Raw genomic sequence first — 22,185 nt, forward strand, 5'->3', positions numbered from 1 at the left:
CAGGTTTGTGCCATCAACAAAGGGCCAAGACACAAGCCAGCAGGTTTATCACAGTACTTACTTGTACCCAAACATCCGTGGATAGACAAAGCCATTGATTTTATTGTTGAGCTACCTCCAGTCCAGGGCTATCATTGATAAATATCACAAAAATGGCACATTTCATCCCAGCCAAGAAACTGCCTTCTGCTACTGAAACAGCCACACTCTTCATTAAAGAAATATTCAATTTGCATGGTCTCCCCAATCTATAACTACCTACCGAGGCACATAGTTCACCTCTCGCTTTTGGCAGGCTTTTTGTCATGGGCTCCGTATAAAAATGAATATGTCTTCCTCATTACATCCACAGTCCAATGGTCAGAGAGAATGTACAAACCAGATACTGGAACAGTACCTCCGGTGTTTTGTGACCCATCCCCAGGACAACTGAATACATCTATTACTCACAGCCAAACATAATACAATAATCAGATACAGAAATCTAAAGGGGTTTTCTCCCTTGTTATGCCAGTTATGTATATCATCTAGTTAGGTCACCCACACCAAACACTGTTCCTGCAGCAACCACACGTTTGCAGTCTCTCCTACGCTCCTTCAAGCTTATACGCTGGACCCTACAAAGGGCACAACTCAGAGATAAGATTTATGCCGATAAATGGCGCAACCTAGCGACAAGGTATGGCTTTCCACGGTACATCTTGTAAAGTGCCTTAGGTGGCCCCAGGTAAATGCTGGTGGAGACTGGTATGCAGGTAGTAGACAGTAAGTGCTGGAGCCAGGTCTGGTACACAAGAGAGCAACACCACAATAAGGATAACCGGGTCTGGTACACAGGACAGCAACACCACGCTAAGGATAGCCGGGTCTGGTACACGGGAGAGCAACACCACGATAATGATAGCTGGGTCTGGTACACGGGAGGGCAACACCACAATAAGGATAGCCGGGTCTGGTACACGGGACAGCAACACCACAATAAGGATAGTCGGGTCTGGTACACGGGACAGCAACACCACGATAAGGATAGCCGGGTCTGGTACACGGGAGAGCAACACGGAACATAAATGAGAAGGTATGGAGGTATGGAGCACTGAATTAATTTCAGTGCTCAGTTTTTAAATTGCCCGCTAGTGGACGTCACGCCCCCTGTGCGTGACGTCAGTCGAGCACGTTCCCCGCCGTTTTTGATGGGGAATGCATAAAGTTGAGGGAGAGGGTGCACGCATCTAGCAGAAAGCGTGTTTTGCGAGTGGAGGAGGAAGCGTCAGACGCAACGTGGACCTGCTGTTTCGGATAAGCAGGCATTCCGGTGAGTAACGCGAGCCGGGACCCTGACACGAGATGTGTCAGGGTCCCGGCTCGCGTTACTTCCCCAACAAAGAAACTCAGTCCTGGGTACAACGGACTATTACTATCCTCTGTTTTGTCAGTTCCTTGGCAGTTCGCCTACAACTCCCTGATACCTACCAAATCCATCCTGTCTTTCACGTCTCCCTTGACCTACAAACGAGGCGATGCCTTGCCACCTGCTCCTGTTGAGATTGATGGTGAAAAGGAATATGAGATCCAGACTATCTTTGATTCAAGAATCCGTAAAGGACACCTCAAATACTCATCCACTGGAAAGGGTACATCGTCTCTGAATGATCGTGGGGAACCTGTGGGCAATCTCTATGCCCCCACTAAGATTACATCATCCCGAACATCCTGGTCCTGTGTGTGCCTGGAGGACTCACCTGGCCGGAGGGTTCTGTCAGGTATCTACCTTGCGTCAGCGCCTCCAACTGTAACCCTCCATAGGAGAGGCGTTAGTGTTGCGGCAGGGCTGGGTGCAGTTCCAGCACCGCCCCCTTTACGCCCAGGCAGCCTTATATAACATCCAGCTGAACACAATGCCCCCCCACAGTGTTCCATACTGTGTTCCTATCTGTACCTTTCCCCTGAGCGCCCAGGTTTACAGTCCTGTGCCTGCCCGACTCTCCATTGCCTGTGTCCTACCCTGATACCAGAGTCCAATCAATATCAATATCACAGCAATCAATGCTATAGTGTCAAATGTCAAATACAGTAACACATCACAAGCCAAGTATTTATCACTCTCCTAGCCGATCAACTCGCAACTCAGCAGGGACTGGGGAACCCCTCAGAACAGTCTTTTTCGAAGAGCCACTAGTCTTGGATGCAAGGATCCCTGGGCTGCCCCTGCATGTAATCTCTGACACAGAAGATGAGGCTTCAAAGTTCGTGGTCGCGGCCGTGGCTTTTTTTTATAGCCGGGGATTTTCCAAGGACGAGTGTCTTTACGTCATGGTGTTATCTCTAGGTGTCGTAGGCCAGTCCTCCATCTTACAGTGCTGGCCATGCACTTTATGCCATTATGGCTCTCCGCCATTATGTACTTATATGCTTGGGCGATGCCTTATCTAGTCGGCACAGCAATCTGTACTGTTAACACCTAAATACCAAGTTATACTTAACTAATTAACCCTGTTGTGACCAGGCACAGGAGTTGAATCATTAAAATCATATACAGTCACCAAAAGGGGTCTGCATAGGGGTCCAGTAATCAGCTCACATCAAGTATTCAGACAAGGTATAAACAATGCATAAAATCCTTAATCTACATACTCTTGAACTACAAGTAAAAGATTCTGGTAGTGACTCATGATGTCTAGGTCAGAAAAGCCCAGGCGGCACTGGCCCGCTTTGACACCTCTCCCCTGGGTACTAAGAGGCAATGTACAGCTAAGTGCATCAGAAGTCATTCAGCTGCTTATGGTACATTCCACCAATCATCATGAAGTAGTCATTCTCACTCTACTAGCTGTTTAATGATGGATGACATTTAACAGTAGCTACAGAGTGCTACAGACTCAGGGTAACACTAAATAATACTCAAAATATAATGAATAATGGAGAAAGATGTGCTCATTGCATTTGTTACTGGTCTGGTTATTTGCCTCCCCATCTCCGAATATTTCCTTACCATATTTTTCTCCCCATGAAAGCACATTTACAATACTGTGTCACTCACCATAACCATTGCAATATCCTCTGGGTTATCCCCATCAAGGTCAAATTTGAAGGTGACCATCTTATTGTTATATGTCTGCAGTTGACATTCCACGACTCTGTCACTTTTATCTGAAATCTGAGCCAACAAAGAGAACAAGATATGGTGGCAATCATAAACATAAAAACTGCAGCGGTTTATGAGATGCAGAAAGTACCGTATTTGCTCGATTATAAGACAAGGTTTTTTCAGAGCAAATGCTCTGAAAAATACCCTTCATCTTATAATCGAGGTCGTCTTCTAATCAGACCTCAAATGAGGTCTGACTATGAGACTAAGATCCAGATACCCCGCAGCTCTGCAGGGGACCTGGATCCTCCTGTCTGGTAACCTCAGCTGCTGCCAGCACTTACACCGGGCGTCTATCACAGAGCACCCACGAAAGTGCTGGCAGCAGCGGAGGTTGTCTACGTGCATCGCGCATACCTTCCCCGGCTGGCAGAGAGAATTCTCTGCGGGGAATTCTCTTCTCTGCCAGCCGGCAAACGCCCGCTCGATGAACGCAGACAACCACAGCTACTGCTTGTACTTGTTAAAAGCAGTGATATACAGTATCATTAAAAAAGTACAGGCTTCCCTGCCTTTAAACCATGTAGTGACTATTTCTACATGGCTATTCACTATGCCACTACTATTATTACTATTATTAGTCCTAAAGTGTATGCTACAATAAAGTATAGATGATTAGTGTAATGCAAGCCAAAGCTGGCTCTGCTCAAATTCCTCTTTCCCTTTAATATTTTGGTCACCATGGGGGATTTGCAGCAGATGAATCCTACTCTGCTTGCATCATGACAATGGGCGGTATCACAGACGTCGCAGGAAACACATCACTGTTGAACGAGATGTGTGCGGGGAACGGGACGTTCTACAACGTCTCTCCCACAAAGTTTCCCCATAGTGACCAGGAGAAACTGAGCTTCACCTGGAGTCTCCGGTAAAAACCTGGAGAAATACCAGCTATGATAATATAGTACCAATGGGGACCATAACTGTGGATATGCAATATTACTTCAACCCATTGTGAGAATAATAAAGCATTGGTGAACAGGAACAAGGCTAACTACCCCCTTATCTCTCTGCTTCCTTTTACCTCTATAAATAATAATAATAATAATAATAATAAGACTTCTGTACTGATTCTGACTATCCGTTTATAGTGATATTTGTGTCCACTATCAAATTATAATCAGCCTTTAATTGATGACTTGTTAAGGTCTTACATTGATGATTCGAAGCCTTGATCTTGCTTTACGTCGAAGGAGTTTTGCAGCTGTCTTTTTAACAGGAGACTTATTTCCCTTTTCACTAGCTGAAAGCCCTTCACATCCATCACTCAGTCCCGAGGCCACATCTGAAGCATAACTGAATAGTAAAAGAATAAGAAAAACCATTATAAATATTATATTGTATAATTATGCAGTCATTGATTTTCAAAATAAAGTTCAGCTCTGCGGCAATCTTCAATTAAAACATGATTTTTACTGTGCCAGTAAAGTGGATTTAAAGACCATATTCCACTTGCATTCTAACACTTGTAAAAACATTTCATATGCATTGTGCATTGCATCATCTATTGACTTGGATCAAAGTATTCTTCCACTCACCACTTGCTACGATGCAATTATTGGCCATTTTAGAATATCATCTGTCTGCAGTCAAGCACAGAACGGATTTTGTTTCAACTTTTTCAACTGGCCCTTTTCTTTAGGACAAAGATGATGACTACTCTCTCAATGATCATCACTGGAAAATACCCACCCCAAGTAGCACCCTTGGAGTGATGGACAGTGATCCCAAATTTATTTTGTTTGATAACTTAATCCCTCAGGACAAGTGATGGGGTAATGGGGAAAGGTATGAGTGGACTCCATGCGGCCATGCCTCCTCAAAGTGTTAATGCAACTTTAATTATGCCTAATCCCCTTCGGTTATTGGATGGTAGCAGGGTGGTGTAAGGGGAGGTACCTTCTATAGTTTTTTGTGCTATTTTAATCCCCTCCTCTCACTAATCATAGGTTGGGTGGTAAAGGGTTTAATTGGGCACTATATGCCTAGAGATTATTTTATAATCCCCTACGCCACCACACACAACGTATGGAAACAGGAGGACTATCATCAGGCCCTCTGGTTATAGAGAATAGATATAGTACATGTTGGTAAAATGGGTGAAGGTTGGCCCACGTGGCACCTGACAGCCTTGTAAGCAACTTAAGGGATAATGCATTTACAAGTTGATTTGGATGCAATAGCCTGTTTATTGTTAACTATTATGATCTAAATTTCAGTCATATTTCTGTCTTTATGCTCCCTATAAAGCATGTACAGCATAGAAAGTTTTAAAGTAGAAAAATAGAAAAATATTGCATGCCCTTGTCTATTATTAGTAAAAACAAAAATGGTAAGCAGTGTAGACGATATGTAGTTTAACTAGTGGACACTGGTAGTATAAAAATAATAATCTTAATATTCAATATTGTTGTAAAAACATTACATAATAAGAATTATACAATTTTGGCCAATATTGGGTTGTTCAGTCATTGTGAAATGGGACATGGAGAGACTGTGTTTCTCTGCTGGCTAGGGGTAAACAAGCCCGATGGTTGTTGGTTCTGATGATAAAATGTGAGAGATGGGAGCTTGATGAGTAAATTTCTTTTAATTCTTTTAACTTTCTCCTGGTGCATACACAGAATTCCTCAGAGTAGACAAATGGGGCAGTTTGAAAAGAATAAGAAAAACCAGGAACTGTTCATACCAGTAAAATAGGAAACTTAAAGACTAACCTGTCTACTGGGGAGATGATGTCACTGGGATATCCAGAGGAACGCTGGTGCTCTGTGTTCACACTCACAGCAATGCTCTAAAGTCAGAAGAAGATAAGTAGGATTTTGCTTCAGGGTTAAAAAGTGATAATTACCAATATCTGCCATATTGGTTTAGAAATTAACTTTTCAAATGTATATTTTTGCCAAAGCTGGTAAATAATTAATGGCACCAGAGTTTATAACATCTAACATTTTTCTCTACTTACACCTGGAAAGCATATCTCAGGTTGGGTGTTTAGAGGACTATTGAGGTTCTCTAATGATGCACCACTTGAAGGCATCTGTGGACCATCTAAAGACTCCATGAAACCAGATGAACTAAGGTCCCCTTCTGTCTCACAGTCTGCTGCATAAGAAAAACATATTGATTCAGTCAAATGCAACTATCATCAAGCCCTGTCTTCATTGCAGCCTTCTGAACAAAACACAAGGGATCTTTAATGTCCAACTTGAGTTAAAATATTGTGTCAAATTAAATTACTGATTCCATTTGTCTTGCTCCTTTTGTGCCATAGGGCTTTGCATAGATATTTGTAGACTGTTTGGTAATTCAATTTTTAATGCTTACATGTTACAGAAGAAGAGCATGTGTGTCTAAAGTTGAAGGGGTGATGCTGATCTGCTTCTGGTTCCTCTGGTTCAGGGAGGAAAGTTCCACTACATGTCTCAACAGAGTTAGGGTAAGTGTGGAGGGTGCACACCATGGATACATCAGGGTTTAGTGCTGTGTTGGAACTTTGGGAGCATCTCAGCTGCTCAAGAAGTTTAAGTATGTTATGCTGCTTCTCTTCCTCTTTCTTTTTCAAATCCTCCTGAGCCCGTCTTACTTTCTCTCGCTTTCTTTTTATGGCAAGAACCCGGTCACGGACGGCTTTTGCAACCAGCTTGTAGTCGGCTTCACACACAAAATTAAGCACCACCTAGGGAACATAATGTGAAAGTAATTTAGCATTGCTATTGAAGACACAACAATAGATCTACATTGCAAGCACATTTGAGCAGGGCCCTTCTCGGCTGTTGTTATGCTATACACTAGTTGCTATATCCTGTCTACCCATTGTACAGCGTTATGGAATATGATGGTGCTATACACAATAAATCATAATAATAATCTGCCTAGAATGCATTGGAGCACACTAAAGGATGGTGTAAAGTCTCTGTTTATTTTCTGCAAGTTAGTTAAATATTATATGGAGGTCAAAGATCAAATAATATTTTACTGAACAGAGGTAAATGGAGGAATTTACAGAAACAAAGAGATCAATTCCTTTGATCTATCACAATAATTTTGAGTACTAGTATGCTGGTAGTTGGTAGATGTATTAGAATCAATCAATACATATTGTTTTGAACAATGGAAAATTGACTATTAGTGTAGTTTAAATAGATAGACTAACAGCAAGTGCAGCCAGCTCAAAGTCAGCAATAATGTAGGAACTAAAGGGATGAATTCCCTAGAAATTTAACTAGGGGAACAAGCAAGCCCATGTGATATACAAAGGCCTAGGTTTGACATATAGACAAGCCTACCCATCACCCTTCCTGTCATCAGATCTAAGAGTGTGAGTGAGGTGGAGGCCACCATAGGAGAGAGCAACAGGAGAAGTGGTGTTACAAGGGGTTAGCCAGGTTTCAGTTGGAGCGAGAAGGTGCAGGGAACTAGAAGTAAAGTGGTTGTGTAAAGCTGTTAGTTTGTTACAGACAGAACGTGCGTTCCAGAGTGCAACGGTAAAAGGGGGTAGGAGGAGCAGCGGGGTTTGTGGACAAGATTATTTAAGTTTCTGGAATGTTGAATGGGAGAGGATAGGGAAGAGAGCACCACAGGAGGGCCAGGATTTAGGGAAATATCCCCAGCTGCTAAAAGAAGCAGAAGAGAGAGTGAGAGGAGGTGGGAATAGGACTTGTGTGAGTGGAGAGATTGCTGGGAGTGAGGGGAGGTGGGAGAAAGGGAGGAGGTGCTTGGGATGAGAGAAGAGGAGAAGAAAGTAATTCTGCAATACAGACATAGTGTGGAGGTGCTGGTGGCTGGAGAGAGATAACTGCTCTACTAATAATAGAGGACAGTGAAAAGAGGAACAAGAGGATTGTGAGCATGGTAACTGGAGACAGATGGTGATGGGAATGGAGTGGTGGTGGAGCAAACACAATAAGCAGTAGGCATCACTTATTGACAATTCAGTGGCGTATTGATTGCAGGGAGCCTCCAGGTTTCTCTTTGTCCACCCTTGTTGTCCTCCTTGGTGAACTGCCTGGGTAAACTCCCAAACAGTGGCACTTAGGAAAACTGGCACTTGGGTGAAAAGTGGCACACAAAGGACAAACAAAGGAGTGATACAAATGCATGATTGATTGATTACAGACAGGGTAAGGCAAAAAAGTGGATTACCCGGACAATTAATTAATCAAGCAGGCCAGCCACGAATGATGCTGATTACAGACAGGGTAAGGCAAAAAAGTGGAATACCAGGACAACCACGGTGTCCTCATCATGTTTTAAGATTATTTTACTGAACATCTTACACATTGGCTCCAGTAATAAATTGTCAGTTCAGGGTAATGAGTGAGTGATACTGTATGTGACATTTCCCCTGGTACATAGATATATACATTTTGTATTTGTACTGCAAGCGGCTTAAAACAAACGCAAACACAAACTCTCCAAGGCCCTATTTCACTGCCCACATTCCTACTGCAATGGAAAAACCATGTCCTACTTTTCTCTGTTTTCCTTATATACCCCTTGTTTTACGATGTTTTTCTATGTATACAAGTAATTATAGGTGTTTGTTATATGGAGTAGTTGTATTCTTTGCATTTATGTTTTAATATATAAAAGAGTTTTCTTAAACAGTTGAAGGGTGGCTGGAGTGTTTTTATATCCATGTCTGGAAAATAGCTGTAGGACAGAGACATACCTCCTAGAGTCCCAATCTTTGTGTCGCCTTCCCTCTGCTAACTGGCCTACTAAAAGAAATAGCATCCAACACAGCACATAAAAGTCACATAAACGCCAAACTGCTCTAACTAAAGTTATGGACAACTATATGTTATTAATAATTTGTAGAGATGTAAGAACAATCAATAAATGGATTTATTCAGGGATAACATTTTATTAATTTATTTGGGGTGAAGAAGTTGTTAAATATTAACATGAAGTTTCCTTGTGTTAACATAAGATATACGTTTCACATGTAGACTTAAGACATATAAGATTTAAGCAAGGGTAAGGGATAAGGCTGCCAACTGTTTCAGTAGCTTCTTGGCAGCCCTTACTACACTGCAGAAAGTTTTTTTCTATGATTGCTTTGTGATCATGAAGTGGAAGGGTCCAGAATGCCACCACATACACGGCACACAGTTGGCCTCTTGGGTACACTTGGACAACCATGTACCCCATATGTGGTTGGGACTCTAAGGGTTAACATTCAGCCAATGCTAACTCAATATTTTTTATTGAGAACTGTGAACTGTGATGTTGTCCTCCCCTCATATACCCTCATGATCCCATGTGCTGAGAAAGTAAAGTTTGCTGCAGAGGATAATGGGGCATAGCCATTTGATATGTTTGTGCACTTTTACTATCCACTTACCATTTCCTGGGCCACTTCTTCAGCAACATCCTTGTATAGGTCAAACAAAAATTCAATGGCATTGTTATCTTTGTATCTGCCATGCAGCTTCTTTGTGTCATCCATTCTCAGCCAAAGTTTCAGAGCTGGTTTCATGCCATCATCTTCCTCTGCTAATTCTACGTGAACTCCTGTGTCCTCTTGGAAGAAGGAGTGTTCGAGAAGGTCTTGAATGGTGTATCTGTGGAAACAAACTATTAAAACAATTGGAAACAAAATGTCATGCGTTCTTTTCTTCTTTTACAGGTTGTTAAACAATTGGAAATACGGTAAAACACTTTTTTAGTATCAGAGCTGATAATATTACAGGATAGTCCAGCTGATTTGAACGTATCTTTGGAACTGTTTTGAGTACCGGTATATCAGTGATTTAAATAGAGATTATATGATACAGATAAATACTTTTTATGTTAAGTTTTAGTTCGCAATTTCTCTTTTTAATATTTTTTTCTTCATTTTTGAGGCTGTGTTCTAAAAATAAGGCAGAGCTGGGAATAAATTTGTAATTTTAAGTGAATGTTTTCATTTTAATTTCTATGGAGAGTTTGTCCCCAAATCTTGGCAGCTTTTACATGAAGAGATATTCACTATTAAATATACTAACACCCTGATGCACATTCAGGGAGTGTTTGTGAAAGAGCATGAGAGACTTAGGGGCATGTAGTGATTCAAAAGAAAGTATGACATGGTAAATGAAAGTATGAAATGGTAAAGAGAAATCACACTTGAAAAGAAGAATAAACAGAAATTGGGAAAGACCAACCAGGATATACAAAGTTCAGAACAGGTGTGTGAAAAAAGGTTTAAAGAATTGAGTGCATGTTCTACTGTACTACACTAATGAATTATTTTTTTCTTTCTCTTAGGTCCTGTTTGAATTTAGATTCATTGGATGAAGATAAATATTATTCTGATATTTATCTGAATTCAAGAACTACTTTAATTACATAGAAGAATAATTTAAGAACAAGCAAGACCTATTCATCTTTTATATTATATTCCTTATCCCTGCTGTACTCTGGACCAACCCCCATATTTGTCTTCTGCACTTCTTGCTTGAAACTTAACAACGATTGTCCTATCAAGTCAGTCTAAGTAATAACTGATCTTCTTTAATCCAACCCTTTGAGTTTTACCTTTCATTTTTGTTCATGCGTATACATCCTTCGATGATCTCTTTAAGCTCTGGGACTTTAACTTTATAAAAACTGTCTGGCTTCATGCCCTAGGGAGTATGAAGAAAAACAATGTTAGGTTACCTTGATTTGGCAAATTAACCCTTTCATTGGAATGCAAACCTGTACTGGAAAATAAATATCCTGTGTATTTGGTGTTAGCATGTTTGTGTGGGGATGTCAGTGTACACTATCATGAGTTTGAATGCTGTCAGCAGTGAACCTATGGTTAGTGGCTACTGGGAGAGGAAGAAGAGCAGGGGAAAGTATGTGTAAGTATGTAAGTATACGGTGTTGAGTGAGTGTGTGTCAGTGGTACTGTGGTGTCATGAAAATAGTGTTTTAAAATATTGCACAGTGAGGTGCATTATTTAAAAATTAATAAATATATATATAAATAATCAGTTCCCACAGTAAGGTGCTACCTCCCACCCGTGTCAGTCTGCAGGAACTAAGCCCTGTTGTCGTAACTACAGGGATTGCATGTGTGTCCTGTCCCCCCGTGCCAATTCAAAACTATTCAAAAAGGCCCTTCCAACCTGGACTGGGCTCAGAAGAGCTCTTTCTGAACAATTTTCAACCAACATGGGAAAACAGGAACCCTGTGACCCTGCTGTGAAACCAAAGCTGCTCTCACCGTGTGAATGTAGCCGGACCGAAAGCTGCAGGAGAAGGGGGTATGTATGTGAGCATAAACGTCATGTATAAGTGCATGTGAGCATGAAGGTCTGTGTAAAGAAACATAGAAAGTTACGGCAGATAAGAACTAATCGGCGCATCTCTTTGTCCATCCTCAGAATACTTTCCTTAGTCCATGGCCTTATCTTATATCTAGCTTTGCCTTCTGACTTTTTGCAACGAGACCCTGTGGTTTCTAGGTACACCCCTCCCCACTGAGTCAGAAGGCTCATGTTATTACATTTAAACTCAACACTTCTTGTTACGTATGGCACATATACTCACACTAAACATGCAACCCCCAGCTGAATGACAGAAAATGATACAGAACGGGTTGTTTTTCTCCACTATTTTCAGAGACTAGAAGCAGCTGGTAGTTATAGATGCATGGAGTAGGCAACCTATTATGACAACCTATACCATGCCATGAAAAGGGGGAAAACTGTGTCTGCATGTCGGTAGCTGATCTCAGATGGACAGAAGGCTGGAACAAAACAAGGGATCAAATATTGTGCCATAACAAGTGCACAAAACACACTACATTAAAAATTAGAAGGTGAACCTCTGGGGACTAAAACATCAATCATCCTTAGCCAAACCAGTGATGTGGAAGATGGGAGTTTTAGTCCACAATAGCAGGTTTTAAGACTCAACTCCATGTCTAAAACAGGTTTGTAGTAGTAGAATTGAGAAGCTAATAAAAACCTACATCGAATGAAATAAGAAAACAACTTCACCTAAGGAAGAATGGATCCATTTTGCAAGTCTAAACTAATTTACTCCATCACACAAACTAAATCAAAAGCCCTGCTCAGAGACAGTATGTCACAAAACAGAGGCAGCATTGTGGATGTATGAGGGGAGTGGTAGCACGTATGTATAGCAAGTAAAGATGTGTCCCAGGATCAGCTTCAGGTGGTTTGGCCACAAATTCTCATAGCACAACACAACACTTTTCTGACTGGTTATGCTTTCCTATGGAGTAAAATGGAGACTCTGCCACTGGTCACTGATGAAGTAGGCATTTCACCCATTGGCTGCCTTATCTCTGCCCTTGAGGTGCGTTTGCACTTTACCACTGCTGTCGGAAAGTGCATGATTTGAACCAGCGACAAAGCAGTGAAGACAGAATGCTCCAGACACAGTGTAGTGTCTTGAATACAAAACTTGTCTCTAAACAATAAGTTGTTTTACTGATTAATTATATGCACGCACAACATAGTAACTTTATATAACTGGTGAAGGATGTGAATCATCTACAATCCTCGTTATTTCTGGATCTAAGCGCCTCACGGGATTCTACATAGGGTGGCTTCTGCCTCAGACCTACAGGAGGTAGTAGCCAAGGCCTTTGTATTGGGCTGCTCCCAAATATCCTGGCTAGAGTATTGGTGTCCAACAACTTCCTGGTTGCCTGAGATGAATTATGTCTATTGACCCTGGAATGTACTGTGGTATGACTCTGCCTAATATTTGAGTACTGTGTTTTGCCCTTTTGCTGTATAACATCGGCTAGCATGACCTCATTTATGTCTGCCCGTGCCCAGACTCCTGACATATTTTCCCCAATAAAGTGTCCATTGTCTACTTTTTACTGGAAGTTGTACTGGAAGTTGTCTGTGGGAAAAGCAGGGAACGTGCCAATGAAAGGAGCTATAATACTGTGCTGAAAACAGAAGACCTGGAATAGAAGAGCTGATCACCTCAGAGCTACACACCCTTCAGTATATACATTAAACCATATTTGCTTGAAGCAATATAATCTTGTGGGTGTTTGATATGGTGTCCTAATAGTTGTGATGCATTTGTGGGCATTATGTCTGAGAAATATTATAACTCCATTCAAGTAATTACATCAAGGTTATTTAATTGAAATGCTTGCAACAAATCTGTCTTGGCAGAAGTCCATGTAGGTTTCCTTTTGAAACAGGTTTCAGAAATTATGTATATTAACAGGGCTGCATGCCAGAAATGTATCTGTCTTAATTGGCAAAGCACACAATTCAAAATTATTGATTCAATCACAATAAAATGTTTAAAACAATAACTGTAATACATATTCAACTCTTTAAACTAATTAAACACAGGTTGCCACAACACTACCTAAACTTCCCTAATAATGACACTGTAATGTATAATTTAAAACAAATTTGTTACTACAGGTTTAACAAATAAGATCCATTTGTTAAGAATCGCTGCACATTCCTTTTAGAAAAAACAAGAAGATCTTAATTCGTTTTTATGCTTATTTAACTGAGTTTCATTTAATTACTTAACACATTACAGTTTTTAAATTATATCGTATATGATAGCTCAGATTCTAAACCTAAATATGCTTTACACACTTTCAACATTTTGAGAATAAGAAATTATATCACTATATATATATATATATACTTATGTGGTCACAAAATGTCAGCATCAATGTATTTTCTGTGTACAGGCCCACTTACAAACTACTAAGCAAATGACAAGAAGTGGCCTTCAAATTTTCTGCACCTCACTTGTCCTTGGATAATTCAGAGAACAGCACAGTCAGTACAGGCCCTGTAAACAATATTTTTAAGTTAACCCTGGTTTATTTTCTCTGGCACCCAGGAGCTCGGGATGAATGCACAGCTTGTGTTGCCCTAGTTAATAGCGCAGTTCATGGATTTCAGAGCAGGACATCATTGGAGAGTGAGAGGGAGTGTTCTACATCTGCCTACTTGTTCATACAGGAAACCATTACAGAGAAATAAGTCTACCTTATATTACAGAAGTAGATGTACTATGACTGATTTTGTTTTCCCAAGTTTTTTTTTTTAATTTAAATAACACACCTAATCTTATATATAACAAAATAATCTGAAATAGGAAGAATAGATATAGTATTTAACTCATAGCACTGTAAAATTAACTCATAGCACATTTAAATTCATATATATATATATATATATATATTTAACCCCTTAATGACAAGACTGTTTCTTACTCGTAGTAGTAGTACATTTTGGGACAATGTCTCTTTTAAAAAATTTTCAGTGCTGCTGTTTAGCTGTGATTTTCTTCTTTCTCATTTCGTGCTCCAACACATATTATATATTGTTTTTTTCAGGACAAACAGGGATACCATTATTTTTATCATATCATCTAATTTACTATAAACTTTTACTCATCTGCAAAAACTAATGAAAAAAACTGCTAAATACTATTTAGTCTTGAGTTTAGAAATACCCAATGATTTTATGTTTTTTTGCTTTTTTCTGCACGTTATGGGGCAATAAGTACCAGTAGTGTTTTGCTATTTCAAAACCAATTTTTCCCCAAAGCTGGTCATCCTGCCCCATGTGCTATTTCGAGTATCTTCAATCAAACCATATATTTTTAAAAACTAGAGGCCCCAAGGCATCTCAAATGCTGGTATTTTAACCATTTTCATGCACTAGTTCTACCATCAGCCTTTGTCAAACTTTATGGTAGTAAAGGGGTGTACTCACTTTTGTTGCCAAGGTTTAGACATTAATGGCTGTGCGTTGAGTTATTTTGATGGGAAAACCAAATTTACACTGTTATACAGGCTGTACACTTGCTACTTTACATTGTAGCAGAGTGTCATTTCTTCAGTGTTGTCACATGAAAAGATATAATAAAATATTTACAAAAATGTGAGGGGTGTACTCACTTTTGTCAGATACTGTATATATATATATATATATACACCACTGTACAAAAGTTGACGTATGTATATTTATTAACAACCTTAAATACAGATAGCAGCTGTAAATCTACCTAGTAAAATTCAATCAAACTCTAGTGGCTTATCTTTCTCTGCAATTTGAGCTACAGGAGCTCGTCTGTTGGATTTTCGCCCCCTCACATGTATCAATGAGCCTTCGCCACCCAATGACCCTGTCGCCTGTTCACCACTTTACCTTCCTTGTACCTCTTTTGATAGGTACTGACCAGGCCCGGACTGGCCATCGGGCACACCAGGCATTTGCCCGGTGGGCCGGGCGGCCCAGGGCCGGATTGACGTAGGGGCTGATGGAGCTGCAGCCCCAGGCCCCTACCTTAAAATAGGCCCAGTCAGGACCGGACTGACTGGGCCTATGCGGCCTCTACGGCCGCATTAACGCAGGACATAAGGGGCACCTGCCCCTTAAGCTCGCAGCAACTGCGACCGGGTCCGCCACTCTAGGGGGCCGGGCAGCCCCCACCAGGGCCGACCTTAGGGGTGTGCGGCCGCACAGGGCTTAAATTAAAACATCGGGGGTGGGGGTTGTTTACTTTATTTAACATCCTCCATGTTAAATAAAGTTTGTTTAACTTTATTTAACATGGAGGATGTTAAATAAAGTTTAAAAAAAAACCCGATGTTTTAATTTAAGCCCTGTGCGGCCGCACACCCCTAAGGCCGGTCCTGGTGGGGGCTGCCCGGCCCCCTAGAGTGGCGGGCCCGGTCGCAGTTGCTGCTTACTCCGGCAACAAGGTAAGTAGGGTGAGGGAGGGGGGTGCAGTGAGAGGGGGGGAGAGGGGTTAGATAGAAAGGGCGAGAGGGGATAGATAGTGAGAGGGGGTACATATTGAGAAGTGGGGAAGGGGGTACATAGAAGGGGGAACATACTTAGAAGGGGCAGATAAGAAGGGGAGGGGTAGATGGGGAGAGGGGGTAGTGTGAATGCGTACGAGAATGAATGAATAAATGTGTGGATGAATTGTGTGAATGCGTATGAGTATTAATGAATTCATGTGTGGAAGAATTGCTTGAATGATTTGTGAGACTGCATTAATGAATATGTGTTAATGATTTGTGTGAATGAGTGAGTAACTGTAAGTGATTGTGTCTATCATGAATGTTTAAGTGATTTGGGGAAATGCAAAGATGGTACATGAAGGGTGGGCTTTAACAATAAATAAATAAATAAAAATGGGCTGCTCAGTCTTAAATGCCCGGGCCTATTTTTTGTCCCAGTCTGGGCCTGGTACTGACCATTGCAGACCGGGAACACCCCACAAGAACTGCAATTTTAGAGATCCTCTGACCCAGTCATCTAGCCATCACATTTTGGCCCTTGTCAAATGTTCACTTTTCTACCTACTGACATGTACCACGATAACCAAATTTATCGGTGTTATTCATTTCACCTGTCAGTGGTCATGTTATGGCTGATAAGTGTATGTAGGGCATAATAATCCTGGTATACAAACCATACCAGTACCAGATGTATTGCTTGGTTTAACTGAATAAATTGAGAACATATGTTACATTCGGTGAAAAAGCCCCCGTACTATAAATACTATCTGCACATAATTTTTTCCTCACAGATCTAGTCTAAGCAGGAACAACATACAGAGTGAGACTTGACTGCTGCTGTCAAATACTAGGAGCAAGAAACTAATGATTAGTTAATTACTCAAGTTCCAATAATGATTCTGTGTAAGTGCCAAATTTAGAAGAAATCAGCCCTAGACTGGTCCTTACTGCTTCCTATTGAATCACTGGGCAGCAATACATATCTACATCTTAATACTGCAGTCTGTAAAGTTAATTGCATCAAAAATATATAGCATAAAAGCTTCTATTGCATAAGTAGGCAATTACTGAAATGTCTCAAGGCAGGTTTGTTTATGAAAGGCTTTGGAGAAGATCAAGTATGTACTGAACCATTTCACTGCCAGAAAAATAGACAATGCCTAGTAGATTTCTAGCTGTTTTGTCAAAAATGTAATAAGATGATAAAATTTTGCTTCTTAACTCCTTCAACTTTAGTTAAAAATTTTATACTTTTTATAAATACGGTAAGAAGCAGCTAAAAGTTATGATTTTATCAGCCATACGTGACCAACAAACTTCTGTTTGTCAGGTCTTGTCACTGTCGGAGCCGCAATATTCTGCAAATATAGACGTACTTTTTTTCTGACCCAAGTCTTTCTTTCTTCCCTCTTTCTTCTTTTCTAAGATATTTTTTAAATATTTCCTGGGTACAAGTTCTTCACAGTGTTATGGAGGAGACTTGTGTAATAGGATTCATACTTTAATTTAACAAAATTTGCTAATTTTGTTTTAGATAAAGAGTGTGCCCAGCAAATTTTATCACAAGACAGAAGGTTTCATATTATGCTATAACTTCCTTTACTACTCCCAAAAGCATCAAAGAAAAACTATACAACTACTAAATAGTTAAAAGATTTTGACAGTTAAATAATTTTCAATGCACCAATAATATATATATATATATATATATATACCGTATTGGCTCGGATATAGCGCCCGACGCCCGGGACATGCAGTCCCGGGCGCCGGGCAAGCAGCGGGATTAGGATACAGATCCCCCGCAGCGGTGCAGGGGACCTGCATCCTACTCCCCGATACGCTCAGACAGCCTCCCCTGCCAGCACTTCCCACGGGGGGGGTGCCGGCACGGGAGGTTGTCTAAGCGCATCGTGCGGTTGTCTAACCGCACGATGCGTTTTACCTCTGGCCCCCCGCCTGACTTACCGGAGCAGACTCCCGGGTGTCTTGCGGGGCCGGCGGGGGACATCTACGCAATACGCGTATACAACTTCCGGTGCCGGCACATCCGGCACCGGAAGTTGCATACGCGTATTGCTTAGATGTCCCCCGCCGGCCTCGCAAGACACCCGGGAGTCAGCTCCAGTAAGTCGGGGGGCAGAGGAGGACAGTGGCAGCATATCTCGGGGAGGGAGGAGGACAGTGGCAGCATATCTCGGGGGGGGGGGGACAGTGGCAGCATATCTCAGGGGGGGGACGGACAGTGGTAGCATATCTCGGGGAGGGAGGACAGTGACAGCATATCTCGGGGGGGGCAGAGTGGCAGCATGTTTTTTTGGTGCTTTTTTAAAGAAAAAAACTTTTTCTTTAAAAAAGCACCAAACTTTTAGGGTGCGGCCTATATACGGGGGCGGCCTATATCTGAGCCAATACGGTATATATAAACCCCCCAAACATCCATAAATCCTCTTTCTTTGCTGCTCCCAGAAAGATAAGTATTATTTTCACGTTTGTATTTTAAACCATTGTTTTTTTAACATTTATGTACCTTGTGCTACATATTTATGTTTATTTGTCTGTTGCTAACTTGTGCACATCTACTTCAGTGGTAGCGTCTGTGTCTGCTGGCTTCATATATCTGCATCAGGGACTCGGCAGGGCCGGATTAACGTAGGGGCTGATAGAGCTACAGCTCCTGGCCCCTACCTTAAAATAGGCTCAGTCAGGGCAAAATAAGTCAGTCAAATTTTCCAGTGGGTCCGGCTGGTCTGGGGGCCAGTGGCAAAAGCCTGCAGTAACCGCAATCACATGACCCTGCTGCGTTCCTGCTTCCCCTGTGCGGCAAGAGAAATTGTTTGCACAGAGTGCGAGCAACACAGAGAGAAACAGCAGGTCCCTTTGGGAGTCTGCGAGGGGCACCGAGAGATCTGCAGTTCAGGTAAGGGAGTGGGGGAGGATGTGTAATTGAGGGAATGAATGAGTATCTGTGAATGAGGGAATGAATATGTGTGTGATAGCATGGATGTTTAAGTAGGGGAGAAGCATGGCACAGGGAGGGTGTTTGAGGCTAGGATCCCACAGGGAGGCTTTTTGGGGGCAAAGATGGCGAGTCATATGCTTCCAATCTGGGTGCTAGGCAGGTCTTGTGGATGCAATCTGGGTTCAAGGGCTGACATAATACTAAAGGGGAGGGCAATACGCAAGAGTGTGGGGGCATTAATTCACAAGGCGTATATTGCTGACTAGCTTTGCAGTATTGGGCATATATAGACTCCTCTATATAGCAGGGCAGCATTGTTTCTGGGCTGGCGGCATCAGTACACATGGGGGACAACTGGGGCCATTACATAAATCAATTCTAAGGCGGGGCATAAATACACATAGTACTGGCTGGGTGCGATACACAAGGGGGTAAAATAAGATTCTATCATATATTATCTGTCTTGCACTGATGTCATATTTATCCAGTACACATGGATGCCAATGAGTTTGTCTATTCTATTTTATTTATTTCCATAAAAAGGCCCACCAAAATCCTCAGCACCAGGCCCTTGATGCTCTTAATTCGGCCCTGCATATAAGGGTGCTGGTTTCTTGCAGCGACAGTTGTGTTTCTGGGTATGCGTGAAGTGGACATTTTGGATGAGCGGTACTTCTGGTTATCCACTATAGCTAAGTTTTCAGTGGTGTTTTTTCTCTCCCACAGGTCATTTATAGTTGTAGACACAAAAGATGCAATACATTAATATTATTTAAATACAAAATAAATTATATATATCTATATATATATTAATTCTACTCATTACATTTATTTATCATTAAATTCATTTTTGGGATATTCTTTATATACCGTATTTCCCCATGTATAAGACGCACCTTTTTTCGAAAAATTTAGGGTCTTAAAACTAGGTGCGTTTTATACAGTGGTTGTAGATTGCACTGACTACTTCCAAGTCCCTCCCTGCAGTCACACTGACAATTGGCCCTGCCCCTTTCTGAGTAACAGTCCCTCCCTGCAGTTACACTGATGATTGGCCCGCTCCTTTCCTTAGAGCATCCACATGGAAAAAATAGTAAGTAAAAATAATAATTTGGGCTGCTGAAAGTTAAATAAATGATAAATAAAACTTGAGCTCAATAACTATGTAATACATTTTTTTTCAAATTCCGGGCGTCTTATGCATGGGGAAATACGGTATATACCATATTTGCTCGATTATAAGACAAGGTTTTTTCCAGAGCAAATGCTCTGAAGAATACCCCTCGTCTTATAATCGGGGTGGTCTTATAATGAGACCTCAATTAGGTCTGACTATGAGACTGTCCCCCCCCCCACTTACCGGTACTTCTGAGTCCCCGGTGATTAGTCCGGGCAGCATGTAGAGCTCTACGCGATTCACGTAGACAACTTCTGCTGCAGCCGGGAGGAGGTGCGGTTAGCAGCGGGGGTTGTCTGCGTCCATCGCGCAGACCTTCCCCGGCTGTCAGAGATCAGAGTTCCATGCTGCCCGGACTACGCACCGGTAAGTAAGTTTGGAAGAGGGAGAGGGAGGGTGTGTTAAATGTGGGGCATAAGGCCTTTCTGGAGGCAGAGTGCTCTGTAAAATGCCTTTTAACCCCCTTAATGCCACTCTGCCTCCAGTAATGCCTTTTAACCCTCTATACGCCACTCTGCCTCCTGAAATGCCTTATACCTACCTATATGCCACTCTGCCCCATAATATGCCTTTTAACCCCCTAAACGCCAGAGTGGCATATAGGGGTATAAGGCAATTCTGGAGGCAGAGTGGCACATAGGGGGTCAAAAGGCATATCATGGGGCACAGTGGCATTTAGAGGGTTAAAAGGTATATCATGGGGCACAGTGGCATATAGGGGGTATAAGGCATTTCTGGGGCAGAGTGGCAAGCCAGGGGGCAGATGTGCATAATTGGGGGGGCAGGTTGAAAAAAAAAAAGGAAATAAAAAAAATAATAATTTTTCTCAATCATAGCTTTTATAAAAAAAAAATTGTTTACATAGTTTACATGAATTAACATTTACTGGTAAAACTTTTTTCCTATAGGGTCGTCTTATATTCAGGCTTTTTCTTTTTTTTCATAAATTAATATTCAGATTTTGGGGGGTCGTCTTATAATCAAGCAAATACAGTACTAAACAACTATATTCCAAGAGCTAATTCTGCTTAAATGAATGCTTGCCCAGTATCTTCTGAATTATAAATGTTATACAGACATGCAATTGAAAGCTTTTATGGAGAAACTGGTGTCCAAATCAGTATCCAAATCTATATATTGTGCCATGCCTGCTATGCCAGAAATGATTGCCAAGTTCAAAAGAAAGTAGACCCTCTTTGAATTCCATGGTTTTACATATCAGGATATAATAACAATCATCTGTTTCTTAGCATGTCTGAAATAATTAAAGACAACCTCAGATTGTCACACACCTGTACCCAAAAACCCGATCAGTCGCAACTTCACCCTGAGAGATACCGAATGGGGAGGACCCCAAAGGGACACCCAGGGCAGGAGAGACTCTTAGCAGCGAGCAGGCAGGGTATACGCAATATATATATATATATATATATATATATATATATATATATATATATATATAAAATGTATATAGGCAGTCTCTGAGGAAATAATGGCAGTAGCGTAGATAGTAGAGGTAGAGCAGGATCTGCTAAATGGAACGTCGAAAGCAAGTTGGGTCGGTACACGGAGGAGGTAGTCACACAAGCCAGGATACAATACACGGAGAGGGTAGTAAACCAAGCCAGGATTCGGTAGACGGAGAGGGTAGTAAGCCAAGCCAGGATTCAGTACACAGAGAGGGTAGTAAGACAAGCCAGGAGTTCGTACACTGTATAAAAATAAAGGAAATAACAGCAGCACGTCTGGATACGAAGACCACACAAGGGTAGTAGCATGCAGGGCTGCAGGACTTTTAAATCCGGCGCCACACAAAGCCACGCCCCCCATCAGGACTCAGGACCGCCCAAGCAGGAACGCCACCTGTCAGGGCGGACACGCCCCCTCTTGTGAGTCACACGCTGGCTGCCATGGATGGCGTCCGGATGAAGCTTCCCCAGAAAGGGAAATTGTGACACAGATTAACACCACCACATGACATATTACCCTGTGTCATGATTTAGTCAACAACAAGAAAGTCAAAATGGAGAAGCCATGTGTGAAAAACTAAGTTCCTTATCTGTTCCTTAGCATAGTCTGATTGGCTGGGGGGACCCCCTTCCTGGATTGGTTAGGGATGCCCTGGGGTCAACCTTTTGGGAATGGAG

At 41.6% G+C, this 22,185-nt stretch overlaps 1 protein-coding gene across 1 annotated transcript in view; it reads right to left on the bottom strand.

The window, feature by feature from the left end:
- Positions 1 to 713: 713 nt before the first annotated feature.
- The window catches only part of LOC149282008 (serine/threonine-protein kinase WNK4-like), a 105,413-nt gene continuing 83,941 nt past the window's right edge, over positions 714 to 22,185 (bottom strand). The window contains exons 6-15 of the mRNA XM_089498680.1: positions 10,670 to 10,758; positions 9,495 to 9,714; positions 6,678 to 6,824; positions 6,473 to 6,584; positions 6,111 to 6,250; positions 5,863 to 5,939; positions 4,300 to 4,441; positions 3,038 to 3,154; positions 1,508 to 1,535; positions 714 to 1,036 (exon numbers count right to left, since the gene is read on the bottom strand). Coding sequence (XP_089354806.1) covers positions 714 to 1,036; positions 1,508 to 1,535; positions 3,038 to 3,154; positions 4,300 to 4,441; positions 5,863 to 5,939; positions 6,111 to 6,250; positions 6,473 to 6,584; positions 6,678 to 6,824; positions 9,495 to 9,714; positions 10,670 to 10,758 — 1,395 coding nt within the window. The remainder of the gene's footprint in view (positions 1,037 to 1,507; positions 1,536 to 3,037; positions 3,155 to 4,299; positions 4,442 to 5,862; positions 5,940 to 6,110; positions 6,251 to 6,472; positions 6,585 to 6,677; positions 6,825 to 9,494; positions 9,715 to 10,669; positions 10,759 to 22,185) is intronic.

Source organism: Sceloporus occidentalis, unplaced genomic scaffold (genome assembly GCF_023333645.1).
Source record: "Sceloporus occidentalis isolate IW3139 unplaced genomic scaffold, rSceOcc1.0.p SCAF_124, whole genome shotgun sequence".
NCBI lineage: Eukaryota > Metazoa > Chordata > Lepidosauria > Squamata > Phrynosomatidae > Sceloporus > Sceloporus occidentalis.